This window comes from Talpa occidentalis, unplaced genomic scaffold, assembly GCF_014898055.3.
Source record: "Talpa occidentalis isolate TD23 unplaced genomic scaffold, MPIMG_talOcc4v2.1 talOcc4.16, whole genome shotgun sequence".
NCBI classification, from domain to species: Eukaryota; Metazoa; Chordata; class Mammalia; order Eulipotyphla; family Talpidae; genus Talpa; species Talpa occidentalis.
Window position 1 is genome coordinate 76,603,495 of NW_023601653.1, and position 27,841 is coordinate 76,631,335.

Sequence of the window (27,841 nt, forward strand, 5' to 3'; positions counted from 1 at the left end):
ACCGGCCTTGCCTTCCACCAACATGGGTGCCCCGAGCAAGTTTCTGCCCCTCTAGCTTGGCGCCCTTCCCCCTCCTGCCTATTTCCTGGGGCTCCTGTTAAGAGTCAAAATCAAATGATAAGCGTTTGCATGATGCTAAGGGTCCCACGCCGTTCTAGGTCATTTATTAATTTAATCCTAACAACCCTCTGAAGTAGTTATCCCCATTTCACAGATGAGAGTCGAGTGACAGGAGGAAAATCACAGACAGGGCAGAGCAAAGCTAGGTAGCCCGGTTCCCGGGCTGTGTTTTCACCCAGGGCCTCAGCCCGACTCTCAAAGTGGGCTGATCCCTAATTGCCCCCTCCTGGATGCGCCGCTCGACCATCACCTGGAAGGGTGCGGCTGAGCGGCTGCGGGGGCGGGGTGACTCTGCACCCCGGACCCCTGTAGAGGTGGGGGTGAGGCCCACTCTCCCTGCCAGCGCGATGCCGGGATTCAGAGGCGCGGGGAACAGGGGCGTCCTCACGTTCCCCCCAAAGCACCAGCGCTTTTTCACACAGGTGCCTCGTCGCCGAGACGGTGCGCGGAGCGGGCTCCCCCGCGCTCCTGCCTCTCCCCAGCCGCTGGCTGTGGCGCGTCTCCTCGAGGGGTGGGGGTGCCGAACCTCCCGCTTCACTCGTTCGGAAACAAATTGCTGTTTTGGCCCCGGCGGCTCTTCTCGGCGCGGGCGGGAGCTGCGCTCGCGGGCGCTCGTGGGAGGGAGGAGGAGCCGCTGGCAGCGCCAGGCCCGGCCCGCGCCGCGCCGAGGACGAGCAGGTGACGGCCGCCCCCTCCCCTCCCCCCCGCCCGCCAGGAGGTCGCCGCAGGCCCCCGGCAGCTCTCGGCCCTGGGCCCCGGAGGGCGAGGCCGCGCGGCTCACTCCGCCCCGGGCGCGCGCACTGCTGGGGAAGTTTTCCCGGGGTCTCCTGTCCCCGCGTTTGCACCCCGACCCTCGAGCGCAGCCGGGGCGCGTCAGGGGCAGAGAGACACAGGGGCGAGACTGGGGTCTAGGGTCCTCCCCCGCCCCAACACCCTTTCCACCCCCGGGCGCACAGAGGGCGTTCGGGCCGCACCCCCGGGCGCCCCAGCCCGCAGCGTCCTGACGCTCTGGCCGGCGGCGGCGCCTAGTGGCCCCCGGGCCCGTCTCCCCGAGGGTCACGCCGAGGCCGGGGCGGGGCGCAGACCGCCCCCCCGCCCGCCCCATCCGACCGCCTGCGGACACGCCCCGCCAGCCGCAGCTCCCGGGGCGCCCACCTCCGCCAGCCACCTTCCTCACCTCCGCCGGGCTGCCCACCCCCTTTCCAGTCACGGGCTTCCTGGGGGAAGGGGGGGACGCGTCCTCCGAAACGGCCGCACCCCGCCCCGAGCGCCCCTCGGACCCTCCCGGGAGCAGCGGCTGCGAGGGGCGCTTCGGGAGCCCCGCGTTGCGGGAAGCGCCGCCGCGCCCCAGCGGCCGGGGCAGGCCGGGCGGGGCCAGGCCCTGGCCCTTCGCTCCCCCAGGGGCGCGGGGGGAGCTCGGGGCATCAGGGGCGTGGCTGGAAGGGGGGAGGCACCGCCCCTCCCGCCCCCTCGAGGTCCACAGTGGGGGAGGAGCCCGCGGCGGGGGGACTGGCCCTTTAAGGAGGCGGACCTGGCTGGGTGTGCCCCGTCGCCATGGTTACCCGGCGCTGGCTGCGGGCGCGGGAGGGAGGGAGGGAGACTGCCACTTCTCCCCGACAGACGGAGGGAGCTGCGGGGACCCAGCGCCGAGCGGAGCCCGGTCGGGAGCCGACCCGCAGCCGCGGCGCGCGCGGAGGTGCGGAGCGCGCAGCGGGCGCGGAGCCCGGAGCCCGGGACTCGTGGGCAGCGAGGGGCGCGAGCCATGCCCCCCGCCCCGACGGCGCGGACACCCCCTCGGGCGCGGGCGGCCGGCGGGGCCTGCAAGCCGGGGGCGGGCTTTGCCCCCCGACGGCTGCGCTAGGGGGCGCGGGGCGCGGCGGGGGGTGGCCTCATCGGGCGCCCTCCCCCGGCGCGGAGCCCCGGCGCCCCGGAGGGATGGGGCGGGCTGCCACAGCCGCCTAAAATGCCGGCCATGCGGGGACTCCTGGCGCCGCAGAACACCTTCCTGGACACCATCGCCACGCGCTTCGACGGCACGCGTGAGTCCGCCCCTCTCCCCACTCGCTCGCTGGGAGCGCTCCTCCGCCGGGGTCCCGCCGGGCCCGCGCCCCGAAATCTCAGCTGGTGCCCTCCTGTTCACCCCTCACACGCTCCCCCGCGTCCCGCTTTTAGCTGGGGTCGCCATCTCCCTTCAGACGCCGCGCAGCCAGCCCCGGGTCTGGGGCCGGGAAGCCGACTGCGTGCAGCCCGCCCCAACTCTGTGGGGGGCGGGGGGGTGTCGTCCCATCCCAGTCCCGCACAGGCGGTGTCGGGGGTGAGGAGGAAGCGGTGCTCAGGGGTAGCCTAGAGCGCCCAGAAAACAGATTTAGAAAGAGGCTTTTGCAAAAGGAGCTAGAGCAGGCGGAACAGTGTGCCCAAGCTCCTCGCTGCCTAAGCCCAAAACCTGAAACCCGTGGAACCTGGCCGGCTCCCAGAAGGTAGATTCGGGGACTCCCACCAAGACTGAGGAAGTTTGAAGAAGGCGAACAGAGCTTATGGATCGCAGGTTCCCCGGGTCTGAAGACAGAGCGAGCAGTGAGAGGCCCTCCGGCCTCCCTCCTCACATCCCCGGGGGGGGGGGGGGGGGGGGGGGGCGGCTTCCCAAATCTCTGCCCAGGGGGCTCCGCGGTAGGAGGACACTGATAGAGGGTGGGGGACCATCCCTGAGCACCGCCCCCACCGCTCCCCAACACACACAAAGGCTTCTCCATCTGCTTTGCCCAGTGCTTGGCTCCTGCAGCCTGCTGATTCAGTGCCCCCCCTCCACTCCCCAGTACATTTCTGGCTCCAGACTCTGGTGCTCAGCTACCATTCTTACACCCCCCTTCTTGATCACATTCAGTAATTCCTAAGCTGGCTCCGGTGGCTGGAGCTTAAATTGAGAATACAGAATGGGTGGTAGCCTGGACTGCCTCTCAGTCCAGGTGAATCCCAGTGGGAGGAGCCAGGCTACCTGGGTACCTGGCCGGTGAGTGAGCAGAGACAGAGATGGGGCTGAGAGCCCCAGGAGCTGGTCTTGCAGTCCTCCTTTTGGGCATCCCCAAACCCATCTCCTGCCCCAAGCTGCTCCTGATAGACTCCAGAGGGCACAGCTCTCACACAGAGCTGCCTGTACCAACTTCAGTGCTTACACATGCTGATTCTTGGATGCCAGGCACACACTCACTGCGAGGAGTGGGCCCTGGCCGGGCGCTGGCATGCAGGTAATGCCTGTTTTTAAACAACTGCTTCCTCCCACTCCCAACACGTGCACTTAGGATTCCTGGGAATTGTAACACCCACCCTTTGGTTGCAGGCACTTGGGGAAAGAGGGGTAAGATGCTGTGCCCCTCACCCCCCACTCCACCTCTGAGGGGTGCTCTCTTGCAGACAGTAACTTCGTGCTGGGCAACGCCCAGGTGACGGGGCTCTTCCCCGTGGTCTACTGCTCTGATGGCTTCTGCGACCTCACGGGTTTCTCCCGGGCCGAGGTCATGCAGCGGGGCTGTGCCTGTTCCTTCCTCTACGGGCCAGACACCAGCGAGCTCGTCCGCCAGCAGATCCGAAAGGCCCTTGACGAGCACAAGGAATTCAAGGCTGAACTGATCTTGTACAGGAAGAGCGGTGAGGGGCCACCTGGTCGCCCCCTCCACCTTTGTAGTCTCACGCAGCCCGGCACCTCCCCTGCCCCCGGCCTTCCTTTCCATTCCCGTCTTCACCTCCGATCGCATCCCGTTTTCCCAAATACCCATCTCCTCTCTTCCAGCCTCAGCCTCCACTCAATTTCTGCTTTTGGCTGACGCCAGCAGGAAAATGTCCCTGTCTCAGCAGAGGATCTCTGAGCACACATGTCTGACGATCCCCTCTGCTGTCCCTCGCCTGGCCCTGCCCTGTTCTGGCAAGCCCTACCCTAAGTGGACTGGGCCTTGGTCACTCCCCTCCCAGGAAAGGCCTGGTCCCCTGGGGGAGTGGAGAATGGGGGCTGGGCTGAGTCTGTCTTTGTGCCCAGGGCTCCCATTCTGGTGTCTCCTGGATGTGATACCCATAAAGAATGAGAAAGGCGAGGTGGCCCTCTTCCTGGTCTCCCACAAGGACATCAGTGACACCAAGACCCGAGGGGGCCCTGACAACTGGAAAGAGACAGGTGGGTGCCCCTGGGGCTGCTGATTTAGCTGCTGGGCCTGGGGTGTGGTGGGCTCTTCCAGGTGGGCACTCAGGTGCCCCTACACCTCTCATCCTCACTAACTCCCTCTGGGACTGTTTGAGGCCCTGTGCTGCTCTAACCTCCACATGCCTAGGGGTGGACTTCTTCTTTACAAACAGACCAGTTGGGACAAAGTTGGAGTTTCTGATTCAACTTTACTAAGAAGCTGAAAGCAAACAACCTTTACTGGTGTCCATGAAATACCATTTCTGGGTACAGACCTGCTTAGTCCCCTTTCCTCATCATAAACCACTGCTCAAAGCCTTCTTTATTTAAACATTTGTAAACTTAGTTTTACTTTATTTTATTTTATTTAAGATTTATTTTATTTATACAAGAACTGGGGTACAGGTCAGAGGCGCCGGAGGGTGAGAGGATTCACCAGAGACAGAGTGGGGAGCAGAACAGGCAGACTGACGAAATACACTGCTGAGGGGAGCAGCGGGCGAGTCAGGAGAGGTCCAACGGCTCCTTCTTGCTCTACTCTCTCCCCACTTGGAACTACCTTCCTGATCTCCTCCCAGGCCTTTGCCTAGGGAAAGCCTCTTCCGCCTTGCCTTCGTCCAAACCCCTTCTCCTGGAAGCTGGCACTGGGAACAGTGTCTGTGAGCACTCATAAGATTGTTCATTTCTGGGCTTGGTAAATGATCCTAGAAAGTAGGAACCCTGGAACCCCAACTCTAAAAAGATAAGCTAGTCAATGAGCCAGACCAGTCCAAGAGCCAGCCACTGGTATCTGACAACCGAGACTCTGGACTGGGGTATGTGGGTGCCCCCCACCCCCTGCTTGTACTCATGGCTCCTGTTTTGCAGGTGGTGGCCGGCGCCGATATGGCCGGGCAGGATCCAAAGGTTTCAATGCCAACCGGCGGCGCAGCCGGGCTGTGCTCTACCACTTGTCTGGGCACCTGCAGAAGCAGCCCAAGGGCAAGCACAAGCTCAATAAGGTGGATTGCTCGCTAGGGTGTGTGTCGGAGGGATGGGCAGGGGATGGGCAAGCGGGAGAGACAGAAGAACTGAGCCCATCACAGATAGAATGTCCACAGGGTCACGGGGCCCCTCCCCAGTGCTTTGGGGGTTTTGGCCGGGCAAAGGAATGTCACCTGCCTGATGCATCAGAGGTGTAATGTTGGTGCTCGAGTCACATGGGCCTTGGCTCAATCTACTTTCCTCCCCTAACGGCTACATCGCTTGACCTTAGCGATCCTCAATTTCTGATTCGTAGCACGGGGGCTCTCGTGCCCACATCAGGGGTGGCTTTGAGAATGCAGGGACGAGAGACGAGTGGTTGCTTGTCCCAGACCCTAACCAAACTCAGCCAGTGTCTTTTCCTTTCCTCCCTGCCCTGCCTCACTTAGGGGGTGTTTGGAGAGAAACCAAACTTGCCTGAGTACAAAGTGGCGGCCATTCGGAAGTCACCCTTCATCCTCCTGCACTGTGGGGCCCTGAGGGCCACCTGGGACGGCTTCATCCTGCTAGCCACCCTGTACGTGGCTGTCACCGTACCCTACAGCGTGTGTGTGAGCACAGCCCGGGAGCCCAGCGCCGCCCGCGGCCCCCCCAGCGTCTGCGACCTGGCTGTGGAGGTCCTCTTCATTCTTGGTACGTGGGCTCTCTGCCTCCCACCCTGCCCCGCCTTGGGTGCCCCGCTAGCTTGGGTGGGCATAGTCTTCATGGCTCCAGACCCCACATATATCTCCCTTGCCCTCCTGTGTGTGTGACCGGTGGCCTCTGAAATCGGATCTGGCTTCCAAACTTGTCTCCACCACGAATGGCTTATTCGGCCCTGAGCCATCGGTGGCTTCTCCAAGCCTCAGCTGCTCCCAACTTCAAAGAGGCCCAGCAAGGCCCACTTCTCAGGGCTACTGTGAGCGTTAAGACGAGGCATGCACAGGCCCGGGCCAGTGTCAGATACCGAGCAGGTGCCCAGAGACGGCGGCTCCTCCCCGCCCCACGCTGACTCCCGCCTGCGCTCTCCACAGACATTGTCCTGAATTTCCGCACCACATTCGTGTCCAAGTCAGGCCAGGTGGTGTTTGCCCCAAAGTCCATTTGCCTCCACTACGTCACCACCTGGTTCCTGCTGGATGTCATCGCGGCGCTGCCCTTCGACCTACTGCACGCCTTCAAAGTCAATGTGGTCAGTGTGGCCGGGCTCGGCGGGCTCTGGGGCAGGACGGATGGCACCGGCCGAGGGTGACCGCCCTCCCTCCCCTCCTCGCCTTAGTACTTTGGGGCCCACCTGCTGAAGACAGTGCGGCTGCTGCGCCTGCTGCGCCTGCTCCCGCGGCTGGACCGCTACTCACAGTACAGCGCGGTGGTGCTGACCCTGCTCATGGCTGTGTTCGCCCTGCTCGCCCACTGGGTGGCCTGCGTCTGGTTCTACATTGGCCAGAGGGAGATCGAGAGCAGCGCGTCTGAGCTTCCTGAGATCGGTACTGGGGGGATCCTGGGGGGGGCTATTCAGGCGTGAGGACACCTCAGGGTGTCCTCAGGGTGTTTGTGAGCTGATGCCACGTGTCAGAGAGGCGTGCAAATCTGCATGTGTGTGCTGGAATGTGTGGCAGGGGGACACATGGGCACAACTAGTTGAGTGTTTGTGACGAGAAGGTGGGGACCTGTGTGTGTGCAGGATGCATGTGGCCTGCTCTCCAGCTGCCAGGCACTGGGGAGAAATCCTGCAGGTTGCCTGAGGGAGACTTGTTCACTCCTCGTGGCTAAACTTTTATCACATTTTTTGACCCCCTGCCCCACTGGGAACCCCTTCCCTCTCAGGAGAAGGCCACCTGCTGTCCTTCAGGGTCCTCTGGTTCCTGGCACATTGCTGCCACCTTCTCAGATTTGTCCCTCACCACCTTGGCTCCTAAGGCGCTTTCCTCTCTCTCATCGCCTCCAAGCTGCATCTCTTCAGTGGCTTCTTAGCCTAAAACACAGCTTTTTTCCATGTCCCACCAGTGTCTTCACTCTCCTTCATTTCACCTCCACTTTCCTAGCTCCTCCCTCTGTTTACCTCCCACTCACGTCTTAACTCTTGCCAGGAGGGCTTCCACCCCCATCTCTCAACAAAGACTGTCACCCACAAGGTCACTGTGCCCTTCTGGGGCCAACCTGCCATCGCCCTTGAAGTCCCTGTCCCACCTGACCCCCCAACCACACTCCCTCTACCCTGTGTGCTGCCCCCCCAGCCCCGGCCTTCTCCAACCCCAACCCCAGCCGCAGGCCCTCCCCATGCCAGACTTTCCTCAGGTCTCTCCCCCCCACCACCTCTCTCTTCCTGGTGATTCCACTGGGGCCACTAATGTGAGCACCTCAACTTCCATCCTTTTTCCCTCTGACTCCAGTCACTTTGTTCCAGACATTTCTAAAATGAGTGTTTCTTCCTCCCATGCCCTCCAGCTCTGTCGGCTTCCTGGTAACTAGCTCTGAGCACTGTTTCCAGTCTGTGGGCAGGAGACCAGCTGCTCAGATGGCCCCCCCATGACGGCCTTGCTCTTTGGTGGGGTCACCAGGCATCCGGTTGTCTTAGAAACCTGCTCTGATCAGGGACGAGGCGGCTCCTGCAAGTCTCTCCTCACCACGCCCGTGGAGACCAGCCTGTGACCCAGGGGCCCATGGCGTACTCCCCAAGTGCTCTAGTTGCTGAGCACACGGAAGCAGGATGCTCTGGGCATTGCGAGCTCCTTGGCTCCTGCCCTTCTAAGAGGGAGGCTGTGGTGGAGGCTCCCCTGCAAGCACGAGGTCAGGGGGCAGGAGACAGATAATGGTGATGCAAAACTGTGACCCCAAAATAGAGTGAGACCCCGAATCCTCAGGCCAACTTCCCTCCCCCTTGCAACAGGACCCACACTCTTAGTTTTGCATCCACATGGCTCCTCTGTTCTGACCACCTCATGGGGGCTGCTGGGCAGAAATGAACAGCCTTGGCTCCCAGGGAGACTCAGGCCGCATCATGGAGAGAGAGCAAGTGTGGGAGGCTGACGGACTATTCTTGAAAACCAAGCTCTAGAGTGGTTTTTTTCTATTTGGAGCTGGTACTAGTTCACATTGGGAGGAATTTCCAAGTCCTTCACATCATCATCTCCCCTTTTTTCCTCCAAAGAAACTACCCCTCCCCAACTATATAGGTTGGAGCCGCACCCAGCCCTCCCCAGGCCCAGTCCTGGAAGGGGTGTCCTTGTGGAGGGACAGTGCCCTCCTGCAGGCCCAGCTCTGCCTCATGGGTGGCACCTCCCCACAGTCTCCTTGCCTCAGTTTCCCTGTTCCACTGCCCATGGTGTGGACACAGGGTTCTTGGCCCAGATTTCCTTTGCGCCAGTGGAGAGAGTCTGGATTTTCAAAAGATTGTGCTAAATACAGAGGGAGATAATGCGTGGCATTTCTCAGGGAGCCACCAGCCTCCAGAACAGCCTCTGCTAGTCTCCCTCCCTCCAGAGGCACCAGCTCCAGGTGCCCACGTCCAAGACGGCCACACCCCCTCCATGCTCCTGCCTCTCACCCCCTTGTCTCTCTCCCAGATGTGCACAGGCCTTTTCTGTGTGAGTGGCCATGGTTGTGCCACCGGGAATGTACTCAAACATGTGTGTCCTTTGCCTGTCCACTGTGCGGAGCATGAATGTGGCATGTTTGCACACATCCACGTGTGTATACTTGAGAGCGTGTGCATGAGGCTCGGTGGGTCGTATGCTTGTGAGTAGGGGTGAAACTGAATGGGGAGCAGCTTTCTGGAACAATGACCTCAGAGAAAGAGCAAGAGGATCCAGTGGACAGAGTGGAGGAGGCGGCCTACCCCACCGGCCCTGGGAATGAGGCCGTGGCTGGCGCGGTGGGCCCAGCAGTTCCTCTGCCCTCTCCAGCTGGGCCTGTTGCCGGGATTAGTGCCAGCCATGGAGAAGAGGGTGCGATACTCCTTCCTCCATCCTCAGCACCCAGAGATGACAGCTGGGGAGATGACAGCTTCATCTCCGTGTGCTTGTCTTGCTGCGGGTTGAGGGGGTGGAGAGAGGTGTGTTGGGCTGGCAGAGGAAGAAAGTGGCGGGAAGCCACAGGGGGTAGATCTGCATCTCATGTCACCTCCCCCATGGGTGCCAGGGGGCACACCTACCTGAAGAGCCGCAGTGCTGTCCCATGACCTGAGGCCCGCCCCGCCCGCTCCCCAGGCTGGCTGCAGGAGTTGGCCCGCCGCCTGGAGACGCCCTACTACTTGGTGGGCCAGAGCGCAGCTGCCGGGAACAGCTCTGGCCAGAGTGACAACTGCAGCAGCAGCAGCAATGAGGCCAACGGGACAGGGCTGGAGCTCCTGGGAGGCCCCTCACTGCGCAGCGCCTACATCACCTCCCTCTACTTCGCGCTCAGCAGCCTCACCAGCGTGGGCTTTGGCAACGTGTCCGCCAACACGGACACCGAGAAGATCTTCTCCATCTGCACCATGCTCATCGGCGGTGAGGCCTGCCGCTGTCCCTGGCTCGGGGCCTACTCCCAGACTTCTGGCCTCAGGCGGCCCTCCCTTCCTAACTTCCCCGGGGTCCCAAGGTTCTTCCCAGAGGCTCTGCTTTTGGGGGCCTAAGGAACACGGAGGGGCTGGGAGACTGCACTCGGCTGCAGGGCCCGTGCCCCCCCACCCCGCAGGCCCTGTGCACCTTACCTGGGTGGGGGTCGGGGGGAGACAGGGACAGGGGTGTCTGGCATCATGTCAGGTCAGGCCAGGCAGGCCTGGAGGTGACCCTCTTGCCACCCCCCCAGCCCTGATGCACGCAGTGGTGTTTGGGAACGTGACGGCCATCATCCAGCGCATGTACGCCCGCCGCTTTCTGTACCACAGCCGCACCCGCGACCTGCGGGACTACATCCGAATCCACCGCATCCCCAAGCCCCTAAAGCAGCGCATGCTCGAGTACTTCCAGGCTACCTGGGCTGTGAACAACGGCATAGACACCACTGAGGTGCGCGGCCTCCCGGGCAGCCTTCATTCCTGCAAGGCGTGCGCGCTTGGCCTGAAGTTCTCCTGAGTGGCCTGGGGGGCCAGGCGAGCAGGATCTGCCTCCTTGTTTCCTTCCACTCTGTCCTGGAGGGACAGCAGAAGAGACTTGGAGTCCCTCTGCTCACGGCAGCCAAGCCTGTGGCCAGGAGGGGGAATGTTAGCTTTCTTGTGATGGGAGTGGGGGTGGAGAGATGGGGGCTTGTGGGGTCGGGGGCCAAAGTGGTTGAGATGGAGGCAAGGACAGCCTCGATGCTGTGCCCTGAGTGGTTGATGGTGTGCAAGGGGCCTCAAGTTCCTCCTACACCTCCCACCAGGGCCCCCTTGGGGTAGAAAGAGTCTGGTTGGAGGCTGCCTTCCCTTCTGCCACCCCAACCCCCCTCACCTGCTCCCCCACCTGCAGCTGCTTCAGAGCCTCCCTGATGAGCTGCGAGCGGACATCGCCATGCACCTGCACAAAGAGGTGCTGCAGCTGCCCCTGTTCGAGGCGGCCAGCCGGGGCTGCCTGCGGGCGCTGTCCCTGGCTCTGCGGCCCGCCTTCTGCACGCCCGGCGAGTACCTCATCCACCAAGGCGACGCCCTCCAGGCCCTCTACTTCGTCTGCTCCGGCTCCATGGAGGTGCTCAAGGGCGGCACCGTGCTTGCCATCCTAGGTTTGTGAGGGCAGGGGATGCCCCCATAGGCTTGTAGAGGGGTAGAACCCTGGGGCCCCCCAATCTGGACCAGTCCTGGAGAGGGAACTCTGGCAGGCCCACCTGGGGAGAAACAGCCAGAATGGAGCCGTCAAGCCCTGGGTAGAGCTTGAGAGGTGACTCAGTGGCCACAAGGTGGCAACACAGGGGGTGGACATGATCTTACGGGGGGTGGGGACAGGCAGTCTTTAGTTCATGAGGAGACTGTGGGGAACAAAATTTCTTGTCAAGAAGGAAAATTAAATGCTGCAAATGGAAGTGCTGGAGGGAGCGAGCAGACCCGCATGGAAAAGGGGGCAGTGAAAACTGTCCGGTGCTTGCTTTCTGGCCCTGCCGGGGGAAGGGGGCGTGGAGAGAGGTGAGAGGCTAGTCAGATGACAGAGCAGGCCAGCCCCAGATGGAGGAGAGCAGAGCCCCCCCTGCGTACCTACCTCCCTGCCCATGAGAGAAAGGTGAGGAGGACAATGAAGCGGTTGCCGGGGGGGCGGACCCCGGGGTCTGAGCGCCGCGCCCTGTGCCCAGCCCCGCACAGGCTTCATCTCAGGCGAACCTCAGAGTCCAGGGCAGTAATGGTTGGTTCAGAAGGAGACAGAGCTTCCCAGGGGGTCATCACAGGGTGCCTTGGCCTGGGGACCTCCTCTGCCCAGCGTGCTCCTCACTGCTCCAGGCGCTCTGCCCCGGGGAGGCGCGAGCTCAAAGGGCTTGATTTCAGGATGGGGGAGCAGCCACCTGAGGCTTTAGGAAGGCAGGCCTGAGTGCTCGGGAAATGCGGGGTGCCTGCTCTGGGGCTGTGTGAGGCACTCAGCAGTGACACCCCGGGGCCGGGGACACTTTGAGCTGCTTGGTTGGTGAGCAGAGGGACTCGGCACTGTCATGGGGGTTGCTCAGACCACAGCAGGGTCCTCAGGGAGTCAAGCGCTTGCGGACTCACTGTGGGCACAGCTCATGCCCTGAGAAGCTGAGGTTTGTCCCTAGCCCAGAGTGCCCGGAAGACCAGATGCCAGGGAGCTTACGGAGTGCCCATCCTTCCTCCTTTGGAGAGGATGATCTTCCCTCAGGAAACAGGAGAAAAGAAACACAGTGAGGGGCTGGGAGCTGCGGGGTGAGAGGCTCTTACGCACTTCTCTGCTGTTCTTCTCTGCTGTTCGTGAGCTTGGCGTCTGGGCCTTCTGCCAGAACTCTGGAGAGTGTGGCTAGTGACCCTGGGGAAACTGTGGCCACCTGGAGAGATTTGGAAGGATTTCACAGCAGCACACTGGTCAGTCCAAAGCGGGATGGCCGAGTGCATCATTAGGCAGATGGCTCTCCGCTCAGAGCCGAGGAAGCCGTGTGGCTGGGAGCTGGCGTGGGTCCCGAGAGAGAGTATCTCCTTACCGATGCCAGGCACCAAGGCTCAGAATAGCCACATTCAGTTTTAAGACGGAGCCTCGGGGCTGGCCACCCGGGGAGGTGTGCTAACTCTGATCCATCCTGTCCCTGCCCACTTGTTCCAGATTAACCATTTCCTCTGTTGACATGATGGCTCTGGACGCCCCGAGGGATGCTGGTTCCCAGCCCTCGGGATGACCTGGTTTTCTCCTTTGTCTTCCTGCACCCCTCCCTGCCTCCTTGCTTGAATACCCTGATGTCCCCTGCGCCCCTGATAGCTGTGCATCACAGTGCCAGTTCTGGCGCCTTCCCCTGTGCGTGAACTGATGACCAAGCATGTGCAGTCAGTTGTGAGGGAGGAAGGAGGCAAGATGAAGAGAGGTGCACTGGGTGGCAGGGCCAGGAGGACCTTATGGGGTTCGAGGAGCTGAGCAGGAGGCTCTGGCTGAGATGCAAGCCTGTTGGGGGTCTCGGGCCCTGAGTCCAGTGGCACGAACTTTCCTTGGTTGTGTCGTGTTTCACTTTTTTTTTTAAAGATTTATTTATCTATGCATACAAGAACTGGGGTACAGGCCAGAGGTGTGGTGGGGGGGGCCTCTAAGTTCCGTGGGAGCCTCTGGCAGCAGGAGGCAGCCCGGGTGGGGGGGCGGCTGCCCGTCTTCTTCCTTCAGGATAAGGAAACGCTTTCCAACCATGTGGACTGTCCTGCCGTGGCTTGAGTGGCCCTGGGAGGGCAGTGGGTGCTCTGCCCAAACCGGAAGGTGTACCTCCCTGTTGGGGAAGACCTGTGGGCAACTTCCTGGGAGGCAGGGAAGGAAGGTGGGTCCTGTTGGTGCTTGATCTACACTGACTCGTTGCTCCTCGCCGCGTCCCTGAGGGGAGACACCTATTTCGTCGCTTCTACGATACACATTTTCTTCCCCACAGTGTAATATCTCTAGATTGGGGTGTGCACTGTAATTTTATAATTGCTGCGTGGCTGCTCTCTATCACTGGCGCCTGCTGGTGAGATCCAGAAAGCCGCAGACTCGTTCAAACATGGCCCTATTGTATGGAGGAAGCCCTGGGGGTCAGGGGCGAAGGACACTGTGTCACATGAGCCGATGCCCTGCGGGCTCCTGTCTTGGCCCCTGAACAAATCACCTGTGGGGCCTGTGGGGTGTCCAGGAAACCCTCTGATTCCGTAGGTAAGGATAGCACCTGGGAGCCACACCCGGGAGCCCGGTTAACTTCACCTCCGCAGAGGATTCTGACCCGCAGGAAGCCTGGGAACCCTGGGAACCCTCTCCTTGGGCTGCTCAGTCTTCTCAGAGCTTAAATTCAAATGTTTCAATGTGGTAGCTTGGATTTCAAGCGTTCTTGTCAGCTTTGGTCAGAGTGCCCTTCACCCCAAGCCCATCTGGGGAGCGAGGGAGGCAGGCAGCTGGGGTCTGTAGGGCCAGGAATGACCACTGAGCAGGTTTTCTGACCAGCAGACCGGGTAAAGGAGGAGTCAGAGTCCTAGAGCCCTCAGCGGGTTTTCAGGCTTTTACTGGGGTTCACCAGGCATATGGCAGGCAGGGGTGCTGGGGGGCCGGGAGGCTGGCAGGCCTGCCAGCCCCCAGCAAGTCTTCACTCTGGGCTCTCTGCTCTTCCATCCGTTCTGCTTCTGCTGGCGTCCCCCTGACGCCGCCCTTACAAACCCAGTCTCAGCCCAGGTGAATCCCATCTACCTATGCCCACACCCCACTCCAGGTGCTGCCCTCAGGCATGCATTCAGGGCCGCAGGGTTCCGGCATCTGTCCCGATGGCGGGAGGGCAGAAAAGCCTGATATTTTTAGCTACCCTACAGGTCCCTTGGCTCTGTCCTGGCTCTAAGGCCTCACAGTGGGCACCTGGCTGGAAAGTCCCTGCTTGGCACAAGGATGCCCCCTGTACCAGTTGAAGGTAAGGGCTCTCTGACCTCCGCTTCCTTTCCGCAGGGAAGGGTGACCTGATCGGCTGCGAGCTGCCCCGCCGGGAGCAGGTGGTAAAGGCTAACGCCGATGTGAAGGGGCTGACGTACTGCGTCCTGCAGTGTCTGCAGCTGGCCGGGCTGCACGAGAGCCTCGCCCTGTATCCTGAGTTTGCCCCACGCTTCAGCCGGGGCCTCCGAGGCGAGCTCAGCTACAACCTGGGTGCCGGCGGAGCCCATGCGGAGGTGAGGGTGCTGGGTACGTGCATGGAAGGAGTTGGGGTGCAGGGAACCTGCTGGGAGGGCCGAGCTGAGTTTTGTGGAGGTTCTGTGTGAGCACATGGCCTGTGCAGAGACCCCTGCACACTGTCCCTGCCCCTTCACCCCTCCCTCGGCCCTTAGAGCCCAGCCCAACTGTCCTGGGCCACCTGTCAGGCTCACTCTGGCCCACTTAGACGTCCTGGTCCCGTCCTGGCGAAGCCTTAGGTGAGGGAGACAGGGAGCCTATAGGCAGCCGGTGAAGGGGTGGGGGGCCCGTGGGGCAGGGCCAGGCCGGGCTGGGCACCAGGTCTCTTCTCTGAATAGGGCCCTGTAGCTGCCCCTGCTTCGTCATGGTGAAAACAGGACAACTCTGGGGGCTTTTTTGAATTTTTCTGGTTTATGTCACTAATTTTAAACCAGTTTTTAGCACTTTATTCTCTTGGATAGCTCAGTGAGCCCAAGGGACCAAGCAGAGGTGGAGTGTCTACCACCCTTGGCTAGACTTTTTCTTTTTAAAGATTTATTTATTTATTTATACATACAAGAACTGGGGTACAGGCCAGAGATACAGGGAGGGGGTGAGAGGATTCACCAGAGACAGAGCGGGGAACAAAGCAGGCAGAATGACAAAACACACTGCTGAGGGGAGCAGCGGGCAAGACAGGAGAGGTCTGCCGCGCCATGTGCGTAGCTCCCTGGCCGGGGATCGAACTCATGCTTCAGTGGCTGCGGACAGCTTCATAGGTTGCGTCTCAACCCCTTGCGCCACCAGGGAGGCCTCCTTGGCTAGACTTTTGAGGGGCAATGAACACCTCCAAGTCTAGGTGACTTTATGTTAGCATCAGAAAATCAACCCTCCCCCACCCCTCGCCTCTTTGTCTGCAGGGTGGGAGACACGAGGCATCCTGCTTCATGCAGACAGTTCTCCCTTCTAGGGAGATGAGGCAGGGGTGGGGTGAGGAGGGCACGCGGAGGCTATCTGTGCTGGTTCCCTTTCCCCCACTGTCCCCAGGCAGACACCAGCTCCTTGAGTGGCGACAACACTCTCATGTCCACACTGGAAGAGAAGGAGACAGATGGGGAGCAAGGCCTTGCAGCCTCACCAGCCCCCGCTGACGAGCCCTCCAGCCCCCTGCTGTCACCTGGCTGCACCTCCTCGTCCTCAGCTGCCAAGCTGCTCTCCCCACATCCGACTGTGCCCAGGCCGCGGCTAGGTCGCAGAGGGCGGCCAGGCCGGGCAGGGGCTTCACGGGCTGAGGCTGGCCCTTCTGCTCACCCACGGAGCTTAGAGGGGCTGCGGCTGCCTCCTGTGCCATGGAATGTGCCCCCCGATTTGAGCCCCAGGTGAGCGGGCCCTGGGCTACTACACTTTGGCAGAGATGATGGTGATAGGGCTATGGCAGGCAGGAGCCCCACCTTGGCTGCCCATCCTTCCTTCCTAACCCCGCCACCTGCCTGGTTCACACCTGCCTTCAGGAAGCTTCCTCTGGCCTCCCTACCTCCCTACTGCCCCCACCCCACCGTCCCATGCATGTCATTCCCTGCCTCAGAACTCTTGCTTTGCAACTCTTGCTTTTTTTCCTGTTGCTCAAGCTTTGCTGCCCAACGAAACTGCAAGCTCTGATGCGTGTCACCTTTCTCTTGGGGCCCTGAGCCCCTCGGTCTAGCGCTGGCTTCTGCAGCCTCTGTGTGTGGACACTGGGGCATCGCGTCCCGTGAAACACCATAGTAGCTGCCTGGAGATTGACTTGTTGCCCTGGCGCCTGGGTCCACAGGGTGGTAGATGGCATTGAGGACGGCTGTGGTTCCGACCAGCCCAGGTTCTCTTTCCGCGTGGGGCAGTCTGGCCCGGAATGTAGCAGCAGCCCCTCCCCTGGACCAGGTACTGGGGCCCGGGCTTGGGGGGAGGTCAGTAGGGCAGTCCCTTTGCCCTGTGAACCTCAAGCACTCTCGGCCTCCGACAGACTGGCAGGGCACTGACTTTGTCCATCTTTCTTGTCCTCACCCACCCACACCCTTTGGGCAGGGAAGCCTAGTGGTTAAGGCCGGCACCCCGGTGCTGTCATAGCTAGGTGTGGGGTTTGGATCCCTGCTGTCAACTCTCTAGCTCTGTGACCTTGATTCTCACTGTTTCCTGCCTCTAGAATGATTGTTGCGCCTGTTAAATAAGACGTCACTAGATGCAGCAGTGTCTGGCTACTGCAGGGACAGAGGGCTGGGGCAGCAGAGCTAGAAGTGGGCCAGGGCCAGGTCCCACTGTCCTAGCAGCGGGTCAGGTGGTTAGCTCCCAGGAGTGTCCATGCTCCTGGAGGACGGTGCAAGAGACAGGCACAGACAGCAGCTTCCTGAGGGGGGAAGCCCAGGTGGTGTGTCCAAGCCTCCCCGACGCCCTGGGCAGAATTCAGCAACTTGGGTAAGGCTAGAAGTGGTTATTTCCAGTGATGTCCGGCCCTGCCCGGCCAAAGTGGTCTGTGCTAACTGGGGCCGAGGCCTGGACCCCATGCTGGCTCCTCTTGCGAGCCCCGGCTGATAACCCCATCCTACTGTCCACAGAGAATGCTCTGCTCACTGTTCCCCTTGGGCCCAGCGAATCGAAGAACACAGACACACTGGACAAGCTTCGGCAGGCGGTGGGTGAGGGGCAAGGTCTTGGAGGTGGGGCGGGGGGGTGGGTGGGCCGGGTACTGCTGTTTCACATTGGGCCAACTCTCCTCTGACTTCACCCTCCTCTCTCCCTGAAGGTGGTAGAGCTGTCTGAGCAGGTGCTGCAGATGCGGGAGGGGCTGCAATCACTTCGCCAGGCTGTGCAGCTGGTCCTGGCACCCCATGGGGAGGGCCCATGTCCTCGGGCATCTGGAGAGGGGCCATGCCCAGCCAGTGGCTCTGGGCTCCTGCAGCCTCTGTGTGTGGACACAGGGGCAGATTCGTACTGTCTGCAGCCCCCGACTGGCTCAGTCTTGAGTGGAACCTGGCCCCACCCTCGTCCAGGGCCCTCTCCACTCATGGCACCCTGGCCCTGGGGGCCCCCAGCATCTCAGAGTTCCCCCTGGCCTCGAGCCACACCTTTCTGGACCTCCACCTCTGACTCAGAGCCCCCTGGCTCAGGAGATCTCTGTCCCGAGCCCAGCACCCCTGGCTCGCCGCCTCCTGAAGACGGGGCTAGGACTGGGCCACCGCAGCCCACGAACCAGGTCGAGGCTGCCAGCACTGGAGAGCCCCCGCCAGGGACGGGGGGCCTGGCCTTGTCCTGGGAACCCCATAGCCTGGAGATGGTGCTTATTGGCTGCCATGGCTCTGGCACGGTCCAGTGGACCCAGGAAGAAGGCACAGGGGTCTGACTGCCAGCCCCAGAACTCAGTGTTGCCAGACATGCTGCCATCTGCTGCTCTGCCCAGCCTTGGGGTGAATGGGCGGCAGCTCCCCCAGGACTCCAGGTTGCCTGTTGGCTCAGGGCAGGGAGCTTGAGCACAAAGGAGGACCTGGCCCACGAATTGCAAAGGGTGGGCGGGAGTCTCTGGAGGGGCTCCTGGGCTAGGGATCTTCAGGCCCCTACTTTGGGGGCCCCTCCTCAGCCTATTCCTCTGACTGCGTGGTTTCCTTCTGCAGGCTGAGGGCAGAGGCCTGAGGCCAAAGGGGGGTTCTGCCATCCCCTGCATGTGCCCCCACCTCACCTGTCCCCACATTTTTTATATTAAAAAAATAATAAAAGGAACTACTTTGGAACTCAGTGCTTTTTATTTACAAAAGAAAAATAATAAAAGTCTGAAGCCAATCCACTGGAGACAAGGGTGGAAGTGGACCTTTGGAGGAAGAGGGAGGGTGGTCTGCAGAGCGCAGAGGGAGGGGCTCTGGCCCTAAGGAAGCTGGAGGGCCCCAGCAGCCAGGTTTCCCCAGGGCCAGCCCCACCCTCTTGCCAGAGGCTCGGATCAGTGGGCAGCAGCTGGGTTTCCACTGCCCACTCTAATTTTTCCAGTAGCTCGAGTTCCCAGCTCACAGGGGCTGGACTGGCAGGGGAAACAGGCCAGAGAGAGTCCGTGGGTCCCGTCGCCACTCCTCACTGTGGAGTGATCTTGGCAGCCTCTGCCCGGATAAGGGCGATGAGGTCCTGGTTGATGAGGAAGACGAACCGCAGGCTGGCAATCTGGGAGGGAGGAGAGACGCTCAGGACGGAGGTGGGATGGACGAGGCGCCCCTGGGTCCCATCCCGGCCTTCCCAGCCCCCTCCCAGCTCACCTCCACCACGGAGTTGTTGCTGAGGCGCCACTTAGAGCCACACAGCACAGGCCGCCCATCGATGTAGATGGGCCGCCGGCCCTCATTGGCAATGAAGAAATCACCGTTGTTTTTCAGCTTGATGACGCCTGTGGGGAGACAGCGGCAGGAGATGCTGGGAAGAGGAGGGGCAGAAGACAGCCTGACGCCCCGAAGCCCCCAGGTACCCTCTCTGCTTCCTGGGGACAGGCTAGAAGGAGCCCAGGATACCCAAGTTGGAGATCCTGAAATGTGAGCTCCTCGGGCCCAGCAGCTCCGTGAAGGGTCCCGTGGAAGCACAAGGCCGAAGGGGCGGCCTGGCGCTGCCTCCTGCTGGTACCTTGCTTCCGCGAGATCTTCCAGGCCGGCCCCTCCAGGGACAGGTCCACGTCAATCTGGTTGTCCTTGGTGGCTCTGCCCAGGGTGATCTGGGGAAATGCGGCAGGTGAGGGCGGGCCGGAGGAGCGTCCACACAGGTCGGGGAGAGAGGAGGAGTCGGGGACAGATGCAGAGAGGGCAGTGAGGGGAGACTGGCGGCGAGGGAAACTCAGGAAGGGGGCGGGGCGGGAGGAGGACAGGCAGGGGCGCGCCCCCACCGCCTTACTTCTCTGGAGCGCATCAGGTACCGCACCATGCGGCCCCGCAGGACGGCCAGCGTCTGGTTGTCAAAGTCCGGAGAGCTCATGCCTGGGGGAGGGGCAGGGGCAGGAAAGAGCCACCCCTCAGCGCCACCGGCAGACAGAAGGGAGTCAGCACCGGGGCTACTGAGGGCAAGGAGGCAGCGGCCCGAGGAGGGTGCACTCAGCCAGGCACTCGCCGGGGCTCAGGGGGTGGACGCCTGGCCAACGGGTCTCTCAGCACCCCTGCTGCTCACCGGCCTCTCACCTGTGATGCTGTCTACGAGCACCTGCCACTTATGCAGCTCCTGTTCCAGCTGCCGAATCTCTCGCTTCTGGCGCCGGTCAGCCACCGTCAGCTCTAGGGTGAGGTGCAGTGGGAAGGCCATCTTGCACTGGCCTCCTCTGGCCCAGCGGGAGCTCCCCCCACTTCAGCGTCCCTACTGGGGTACACTCACCGTGTTCCAGGACCTCATCTCGCATGTCCCTGGGGGGCAAGCAGAGGAAGACTCAGGCTCCGCTTCCAGCTCACCGGCCACCCCCATCAGGTACAACCTGGCTTATTAAGGGTTCCCCGAGCCCCTGTAGCTAAGTGGCCCGGCAGGCTGGTCCTCTGGCCTTGGCCTGGCCTCCTTCCCCGGGGCTGGTGTGGGGGCAGGGCCAAGGCACAGCAGGGTGAGGGTGTGGGGTCGGGGGAGAACGCAGACAAGCAGGCACCCGCAGCGACAACTGAAGCGGAGTCAGGGCTGACTGCCTGCTGCGGCAGGACAGGTGGGCCCAGGTGGCTGGGGCAGAGCTCGGTCCCGGGAGGGCCTCCTGCCACTCACTTGAGCTTGCTGTCATCGATCAGGTCTTCTGCATCAGAGAAGTTCAGCACTTGGTCCCCCTTGGGTAGTGGCTGCACTGAACAAAAGACAGGGAGGGTCAGCGCCAGCGCTCCTACTCCAAGCTGGTGAGCAGAAGCTACTGAGAGGACACTCTAGAGACAGAGTCCAGGTGAGCACCCTCATGCTGTTCGTGAAAGTTCTCACAATACAGTATCGGAGCGCGTGCCAGATCAGGCTGCACACTAATTTGGCATAAAGCATTCATGGGGGAGCCAAAGACAGAAGGGGTGCTAAGAGAAAGGAGGAGACAAAAGTTGCCCTTTTGTGTAGGTGTTTCGGGGTGTGCTCTCAGCCTTGGGCATGGCAGGGGCGGCCCTGTGTTAGCTCTACTTTACAGAGGCGGCAGCGGGAGGGAGCGTTCAACTGTGACTCTAATTTAGGAGAGCCAGGAGAAGCCCTGCTTTCCTGTTTACAAATCCACTATGCATCTCCTGCCACATAACAGGCCCCCAAACATTTTCTGCCACACTCAGTGAGGGGCTACGAGGCACTCACCAGTCAAGTCCCACTTAGAGAGTTGGAAGGGCGCTGTCCCACCTTAAACCAGTGCTTTTCAAAATGTGAGTTATGATGTGTTAATGGGTCATGAAATTAATTTTTTCCCCAAAGAAAAGGAATAAAATGTGATGATTAATATCAGAGTCCATGAGAGTAATTATTGTTTCATGAAAGTTTTCTAGTTTTATCCTGGTCACAATGTAACAGGGGTTAGGGCTCCAAAGATCTGGGAACTTCTGCCTTAAGGCCAGATGTTCCCAGGACGGCAGTGTCTGCTCAGCAGCAGCTCCCCCAAGCTAGAGGCTGGGGAATGGTTGGTTGAGGAGCTGGACCACACTTGAGGTGTCCTCACTGCCTGCCAGGGAGCTGAGCTGGGCTGCAGAGGAATCATAAATGCCCACCCCCACCCTGCCTCCTTTAGTCAGACAGCGTGGGGAGACGGGACTAGGGCGGTCACTCCTACTAACCCTCTTCCTGACAGTGCTGCCTGCAACTGCACCCATTTAACAGTCAACTGATTTGACACCCAGCAATGTACACTCCCTGTTCCTAGAGTCTCTCAGCTCCGAGCAGCAAAGGAGAAATCCACCCACATAAGAGGACTCATGAAAAGAAAAATTAAAGCTTTAAGCAACAAATAGGTTTTTACAAAATAACTTTCAAAATGGCAACAAGGGAACTAGTTATAGGAGCCAAAGTAAACTTTATCCAGAGGCCATTCCTCTTTCCTCTGAGCCTGAGGAAGCAGCAGTGATTTGGAAGCTGCAGAATTAGTGACACGAAATTCGGAGATCCCTGGGAAGGACAGACGGGGTGCTCCCTGACAAGCAGGTTTCCTGGAATCCGTTCATAGTAATATAATCATAATATAATCAGAAGGGGCAGGCCCAGGGAGTAAGGTGAAAGGCATGACTAAAGCTTCCTTTTCAGAACTGTAAAAATCTGTATAAGAGGTAAAGGCAGCAACTTGCAGGAAGTGAAAGCCGTGTGAGGTACTATGAAAGCCGACCCTGAACCCCAGCCCAACTGAGGTGCTTCCTCCAGTTTAACCAGACAGCTTTGCTAAATGTTTGTTACTAGAGAGTGAGTTTTGTTGAGGAATCAGCGAGCACTGTGGCCTCCAGGGAAGGAGGCAGACAGACAGACTGGGCAGGAAGTCCCCAAGGGAAGTCCTCCAGAGCAGACAGCGCTGCCCGCCTGGTGGGAGTGAGGTGGTGGGAAGGAACCGGAGGGAGGGAAGGAGCAGAGAGGGTCAAAAAATTGGTCGTTATCGCTACAGTCGTTATCTCCACAATAAAGAAGGGTAGCCGTGGAGGGGACGGTCACATTTTACTCAGGTCTGAACGCTATTCACGAAGATGTTAACATATCATTTATGTAATGATAAAATGTCAAAGGGAAAAATAAGACGTGGTAATGCCCAGTTACGGTAGACTTTTTCCTCAGGACTCCAGGCAATTTGGCTTCTCTTACCATGAAGCTTATGCCCATTTCAGCTCCTTTTTTGCCCTCTAGAAGGGATTTTCATTGCAAATCAAGTGAACAAGACACCAGGGGCTGCTGAGGGATCTGTTCCAGGGCACCTGAGGCCCAGACCACTGCACGTCACACACGCCCATTCTGTCAGCTCCGGGGTCAGGTACCTGTCTGGTCCTCCAGCAGGTAATACTGCTTCATGAGCTGCCAGTGGGTCTGCAGAGTCTTAGCAGTACGGGCCAGATAGAAGGCATCAGGGTGTCTATGCAGCAGGTCCTGGAAGGTCTCCAAGGTGGGCTGGCTGGCCTGGAGGGCAAGAAGCTTGAGGTTTCAGTGAGGGTTTTCTCACTACCACCTCTACCTTACCTCTCCAGTCCCTGTCCCAGTCTCCCCCAGTAGCTGGAAGAAGATAGCTACCGTTGCCCAGAGAGCCAGTCCTGAAGACCCTGAAGACCCTGTCCATCAAGTTCCCTGCAGATGTGTGAGCGCCTGCATGGGCATGTTTCCAGATGGTGGAGTTGCCCCCATCAGTTTTCTAGGTGGTCCAGCTCCTATCCTGCCCGGTCCCTCAATCTTACCAGCCCTAAGCCTTACCGATCCCACTTTGCTCAGCAGCTGCTCCTCTGTCTTGCTAAACAGGGCCTTGCTCTGGATGGTGGCAATGGCTTCTGGGTGCAGCTGTCTCATGGCCTGACAGGCCAGCCTGGAGGTGGCGGGTAGAGGCACAGGTCAGGGCAGGGACAAACGGAGGACGTTAAGCAATATGGAGTTCTTGCTTCGTCCAAACCTGCAGGCCTCTGAGATCCAGAACTAGAGACCAGGCCCTCAGTAGGAAAAGCCCGAGGCTTTTGATGATGTTTGATCTCATGGGTTTGTCATGAGCACGAACAGACCGCTCGGGAAATAGGTTGCTGGGTTGAACCCCAGGAAGAAACTTAAAGGCACAGTCCCTGAGAGACCCAAGCCAGAGGGAGATCCTGAGACCAGCTGCTGCTCCCCTGCCCCCCGAACCCTGACCTTCCTTCTTCCTTGGCCAAAGCTGCCACCCACTAGCCACTGACCACCTCCTCTTCCCCAAGCTGAGCCCTGCCCATTTCCTGGTCAATCAGGGCTGTGGCTAATGCTTAAGTGGTGCCCGGGGCTGAGGAGTAGGAGATGGGTGTTGAACATCCAAACTCCGATATTAAAAGAAGTGACTGGGGAGGAAGTGTGTGCACTGTGTGTGCATTGGTACTTGGCGCTTAGGCCGTTGGAGCTGGAGGGGCCTCAGTATTTTTTCTTATGGAGGAAGAAGTTGTAGGAGATGATATAAAAAGGTTAGGAGTTGACCTTCCCCAAACCACAATGTATACAGTGGTGGAACCAAGGCTCCTGCCACCCATCCGGGTATTTTCTACCATGCTACTTCCTGGGCTTCCAGATTACTTTATTTCTGGCATTAAGCCCGGATTAGCAGGGCTGGCAGTGGGAAGTTTTTCTCCAAAGCCTGGTAGGTCTTAATATTATCCCAGGATGCAAGGCCCCAGGAGCTCCACCGCAATTCTCTCTGCTCCAGGAGCCAAATTCTGGGGTCCCCAGTACCTCCTTGCTGTTGGCGGCAGCCCTACTCACTTGGAGATGACAGGATCGTACAGCAGAGCATACCAGCGCTCCTGGACTTCACGAAGGGTGAAGCGGCAGCTGAACTTCACACCCAGGTGGACGGATGTCAGGTCATTGGTCTGCAAGGTCCCACAGGGATTTGGTGCAGCCTTACAGCTAGGAAGAACCCTTCCCCTGCCACCCACTGACACTACTGGCCGAACCGAGGCTGGGGGGGGGGAGAGGGGGAGGGGAGTTTGCAAACTAGAGGTTGGGGGAAGAAGGGGAACACAAAACCTGCAACACAGCATTGATGAGCAGGAGGTCATCCGCAGGCTTCCAGCGGCCCAGATCCTTGGTCACCTGCAGTGGCTGTTTGCTTTTCTTCACCCGCTTGGTGAGTCCCGGAGCTGGGGCTGGGCTGGGAGGCACAGGAGTGCTGGGGGCCTTAGACACCTGTGCAGAGGACAGGAACAGAGCTGAAAGCCAGCATCAGGGCAGCTGAGGCTTCAGGTCCTGAGTTTTATGAACCGAGTGGAGGCCCCAGCCCAACCCAGTAATAAGCAGCACAAGCAGAAGCTCAGCTTTCTAATACCCGCCCCCACCAAAATAATTCTACATAGTCCTTGACCATATGGGGTCTACTTTTTGCTGGTGGCACCCCCAACTGGAGTGGAGGGTGGGTGGGGAGGAATACCAGGAAAACACTCTTGCTGGTACAGTGTCTGGGGCCAGATCAATGCCACCTGGGGGTTATTTTTACACCCAGCAATGCTGGGAACAGGCTGTCTGCTCCCAGAATAGATGCAAGCTCCATGCCTCCCACACAGAATGTGATACAGGATGCAATGACAGGGTAGGGGGGTGCAGCAAGAAAGGGAGAGTAGGGAAAGATGGGTTCCCAGGAGAGAGGCATCTGAGGTTGGGGCTGGGGGCAGCTTGGTCCTCTCATAAGCCTCCTCTGCAGAGCTCAAGCCAGCTGACAAGTGCTGTGGGAAGCACGAAATCTATCATGGGCTCCCGCCCCTCAGCTCCCAGTCACTCACCTTCTTCTTCTCACTGGAGGATGGTTCACTCCCTGAACAGCGCCCTGGTTCCACTCCACTGGCGCCCTTTGCCCGGGTGGAGGACTTAGCCAGGCTGCTCTCCACCAGCTCATCATCAAACTTCTTCCTTTTGATGAATCTGTGGAGAACACAACCCAGAGAGCACTCCTTGCCCCCTCCCTAGTGCCCACTCACATTTGCATCCAACCTCTAAAAGAGCAGTTCCCAGCAGGGTGCTCATTGCTCTGGTTCAGAGGATGAGCGTGGAACTGCGTGACTCCACCGTTCAAGAGCATTACAACACCACGAAGGTTTCACATCAAAGATCTAAGATTTCACTCCCTTGCCCTCAGGGCCACAGGGAGGGATTTGGTAGGGACAGGAAAAGTACAAGGTTCTGCAAATGCTTTGGCCCCCAGAGGGGATCAGGGAGCCACTTCCTACAGGGGTGAAGGCGTGCAGCACCTAGTGCCCCTGCCCAGTCTCTGGCCCTCCAAATCCTTACTACCTTGAGGAGCTTCTCCGTTTAGGGATGGTACCCAAGGCCTGGGAGGAGGCCCGTTTCTGCCCTGCCAGTGATTCTTCATCCTCTGAGCGGCTGGCAGTGCCTGATGCCATCAGGGATGAATCTAGCAGCCCCTGAGAATCTAGGAAAAAAGAAACAGTGAACTTAGACTTCTTAAGTTTCTAGCAGAGCCCCGAGCTTCTGTGTATGGGATCCCTTCTCAGTCCCTCTTCCCCCTGCTAGCCCTCATGGCCCCTTCCCTACTTCCTTGACACTTAAAGCTTTAAGGTGGGAGATTCTTGACCATTCAGCTCCCATCTGGGCTCAGACCTGGCCTGACCTTCCATGCTGGGCAGTTTTCCCAGTGCCATATGTCATGCTCAGGTCAGACTGCTGATGGTGACTCAGGGCTCTGGGGGCAATAGCTCCCTCTGCCATCAAAATGCAGTGATGTCAAAGTGTGGTAGCTCAATAGCAAGTCAGTCAATTGTGGCTTTTGCCGAGAGGTACAAGGGTAATGCTGGCCCAGGGGAAGGTGACAATCACGCCCAGCTAGGACCAAAAGACACGTGCGATAGAGCCAGCACAGGCAGAATCAGCAGATACTCAACACCTGAGAGTTTGGGGAGCTGCCCAAGCTCATACCTTTGTCCATCCTCTTACAATGCCACAACCACAGGTTCCAAACCACAAGGCTAGGAAGAAGGGTCCTACAGGCTCATCCAAGGATTCTGACCAGGCGAGGTTAGAGGCTGAGAGGAGATTCTGCAAAGGAAAATGAGGGTCCCTGAGGTTCAGGATTCTAACCGGTCAGCCTTATACCAGAACAGGCCTCCAACATCCCATAAGCTAGGGAAGACACAGGAGAAAAAAGACAGAAGGCTCCATTCTACAGATGTGACCCTGACAAACCAGTAGCCTTTTAAAGGTCACTGACATCTTTGAGAATATGATCAAACCTGGGGATTCCAGAAAAATGTAAGTCACATGCTACTGTAGGAGGTACAGGGACCTTTCTAATTCTATGCATAGCCCCTGGATTAAGGGCCTTGACTATATGCTAACAAAAATAAGGGACTTTTGGCTCACTTTTTTTTCTGTTGGCCTGTCACTGGCTCAGCAGCATCAACATCCCTCTCCCAGGCCAAGGTGGAGAAAAGGAAAGGGAGATGGAACTCCAACAAGTCCATCTCGCCTTTTCCCATTTGCAGCTTTAGCTGAAGAATCTGTGGGTGGTAGCTCATGGAAACTACAATTTGCAGTTTGGGAACTGCATTAATATCAACCGCCTGTGTGTGTGTGTGTGTGTTGGGGGGAAGAGGGGACGCTCCCAATCGCGGGTGAACTCAAGTACTGGGACTCTTTGGGGGCGCGTCGGTAGCGGGTCCCGCCCCTTCTGCCCTGCTCTCCAGCATTCAGGCCCTGTCCCCAGGTGTGCCGTCGCGGCGCTCCACAGGACGTCGTGGCTAGGAGTTTCGACATCGGGGTAGAGGGCGCCCGATTCTGTGGGCAGAGGCAGGGTCTGCAGCGCCTTCCTTCCCGGCCCTCCACCCGTCGCCACCCCCACCACCCCAGTGCACACCCAAGGAGGGGGGTTAGTCCAGGTCTGTTTCAGGGGCTCGGAATAGGAATAAGGATGTAGCCCTGCAACTCAAAGGCAAGCACCGAGAGAGTCACGACGCTCCTGCAGGTTTCATTCAAGCCGCAAGGGCTGACGGCGGTGGAAAGTGAGGGGAGGCCAACTCCCAGGCCAATTCTCACCCCACCTTCGGCAAGGAGCCTTTGCGCATGCGTCACAGCTCGGACCCGCTTCTAGCCCGGGACGGCCCACGCATGCGCAGATTTTCGGGGCGCTACCGGGGCGGGGCCCTATACCTGGGGGGCGTCGTCCCCGGTGGCACTCCGGGAAACTCCGTTTCACCCCCAACTCCGCTCAAGAACCCTCAGAGGCGAACCGCGAGGTCTCACCATTCCTGGACTGCCAGCTCCAACAATTTTTCCGCGGCGACGGCAGCAGCCGCAGGGCCAAACCCAGCTTCCGTGAGGTACGTCTACTTCCGGGCCCACGAACTAGGGGCTGCGCAAGCCCTTCCGGTTCGCCCGGCGCGTGCGCGGGGGGCGTGGCCGCGCCTCGTGGGTGTCCGGGCCGCGCTGACGACGGGGATTCCAGGCTTTCCCAACTGGGGCACCGCGGCGGGGACCGTGGGCCCCGGGGGGCGGGGGGTTACCCGGCTGGAGGGAGTGATTTCAGGGAAGGCGGGACGGGATAGGCTGAGGGGCGACACCCAGCGGGCGAGGTGAGCGACTCGGGCGGGGGGGGGGTCCCGCCCGAGGGGGGCGGGGGCGCCGGCTGGGGTGCCCCCTGGCATTCCCGCGAGATGTTGGGTCCTGGGTGGGTCCCAGAACCAGT

General features: G+C 59.8%; 2 protein-coding genes across 3 annotated transcripts; one reads left to right on the forward strand and one right to left on the reverse strand.

Moving 5' to 3' along the window:
• Positions 1–2,074: 2,074 nt before the first annotated feature.
• On the forward strand, positions 2,075–18,275 carry KCNH3 (potassium voltage-gated channel subfamily H member 3). The gene is made up of 15 exons (XM_037514680.2): positions 2,075–2,159; positions 3,529–3,762; positions 4,148–4,282; positions 5,156–5,289; positions 5,701–5,944; positions 6,325–6,482; positions 6,570–6,777; positions 9,499–9,780; positions 10,082–10,281; positions 10,720–10,969; positions 14,338–14,555; positions 15,583–15,914; positions 16,346–16,452; positions 17,124–17,200; positions 17,312–18,275. The coding sequence occupies exons 1-15, from the start codon at positions 2,084–2,086 to the stop codon at positions 17,906–17,908; spliced, it is 3,252 nt and encodes a 1,083-aa protein (XP_037370577.1). The 5' UTR covers positions 2,075–2,083; the 3' UTR covers positions 17,909–18,275.
• Positions 18,276–18,294: 19 nt separating this feature from the next.
• MCRS1 (microspherule protein 1) lies at positions 18,295–27,511 on the reverse strand. Of its 2 annotated transcripts, none has more exons than XM_037514681.2 (15): positions 27,400–27,511; positions 26,077–26,196; positions 25,435–25,573; positions 24,927–25,065; positions 24,178–24,336; positions 23,911–24,020; positions 22,894–23,002; positions 22,467–22,605; positions 20,266–20,341; positions 19,897–19,925; positions 19,707–19,799; positions 19,426–19,508; positions 19,162–19,249; positions 18,804–18,931; positions 18,295–18,711 (listed from the first exon to the last, which is right to left on the reverse strand). In XM_037514681.2, exons 2-15 carry the CDS (start codon positions 26,084–26,086, stop codon positions 18,625–18,627), a joined length of 1,389 nt encoding a protein of 462 aa, XP_037370578.1. In that variant the 5' UTR covers positions 26,087–26,196; positions 27,400–27,511; the 3' UTR covers positions 18,295–18,624. The 2 variants fall into 2 exon arrangements, with proteins under 2 accessions (XP_037370578.1, XP_037370580.1); XM_037514683.2 differs by lacking the exon at positions 27,400–27,511 and adding an exon at positions 27,307–27,392.
• Positions 27,512–27,841: the final 330 nt, after the last annotated feature.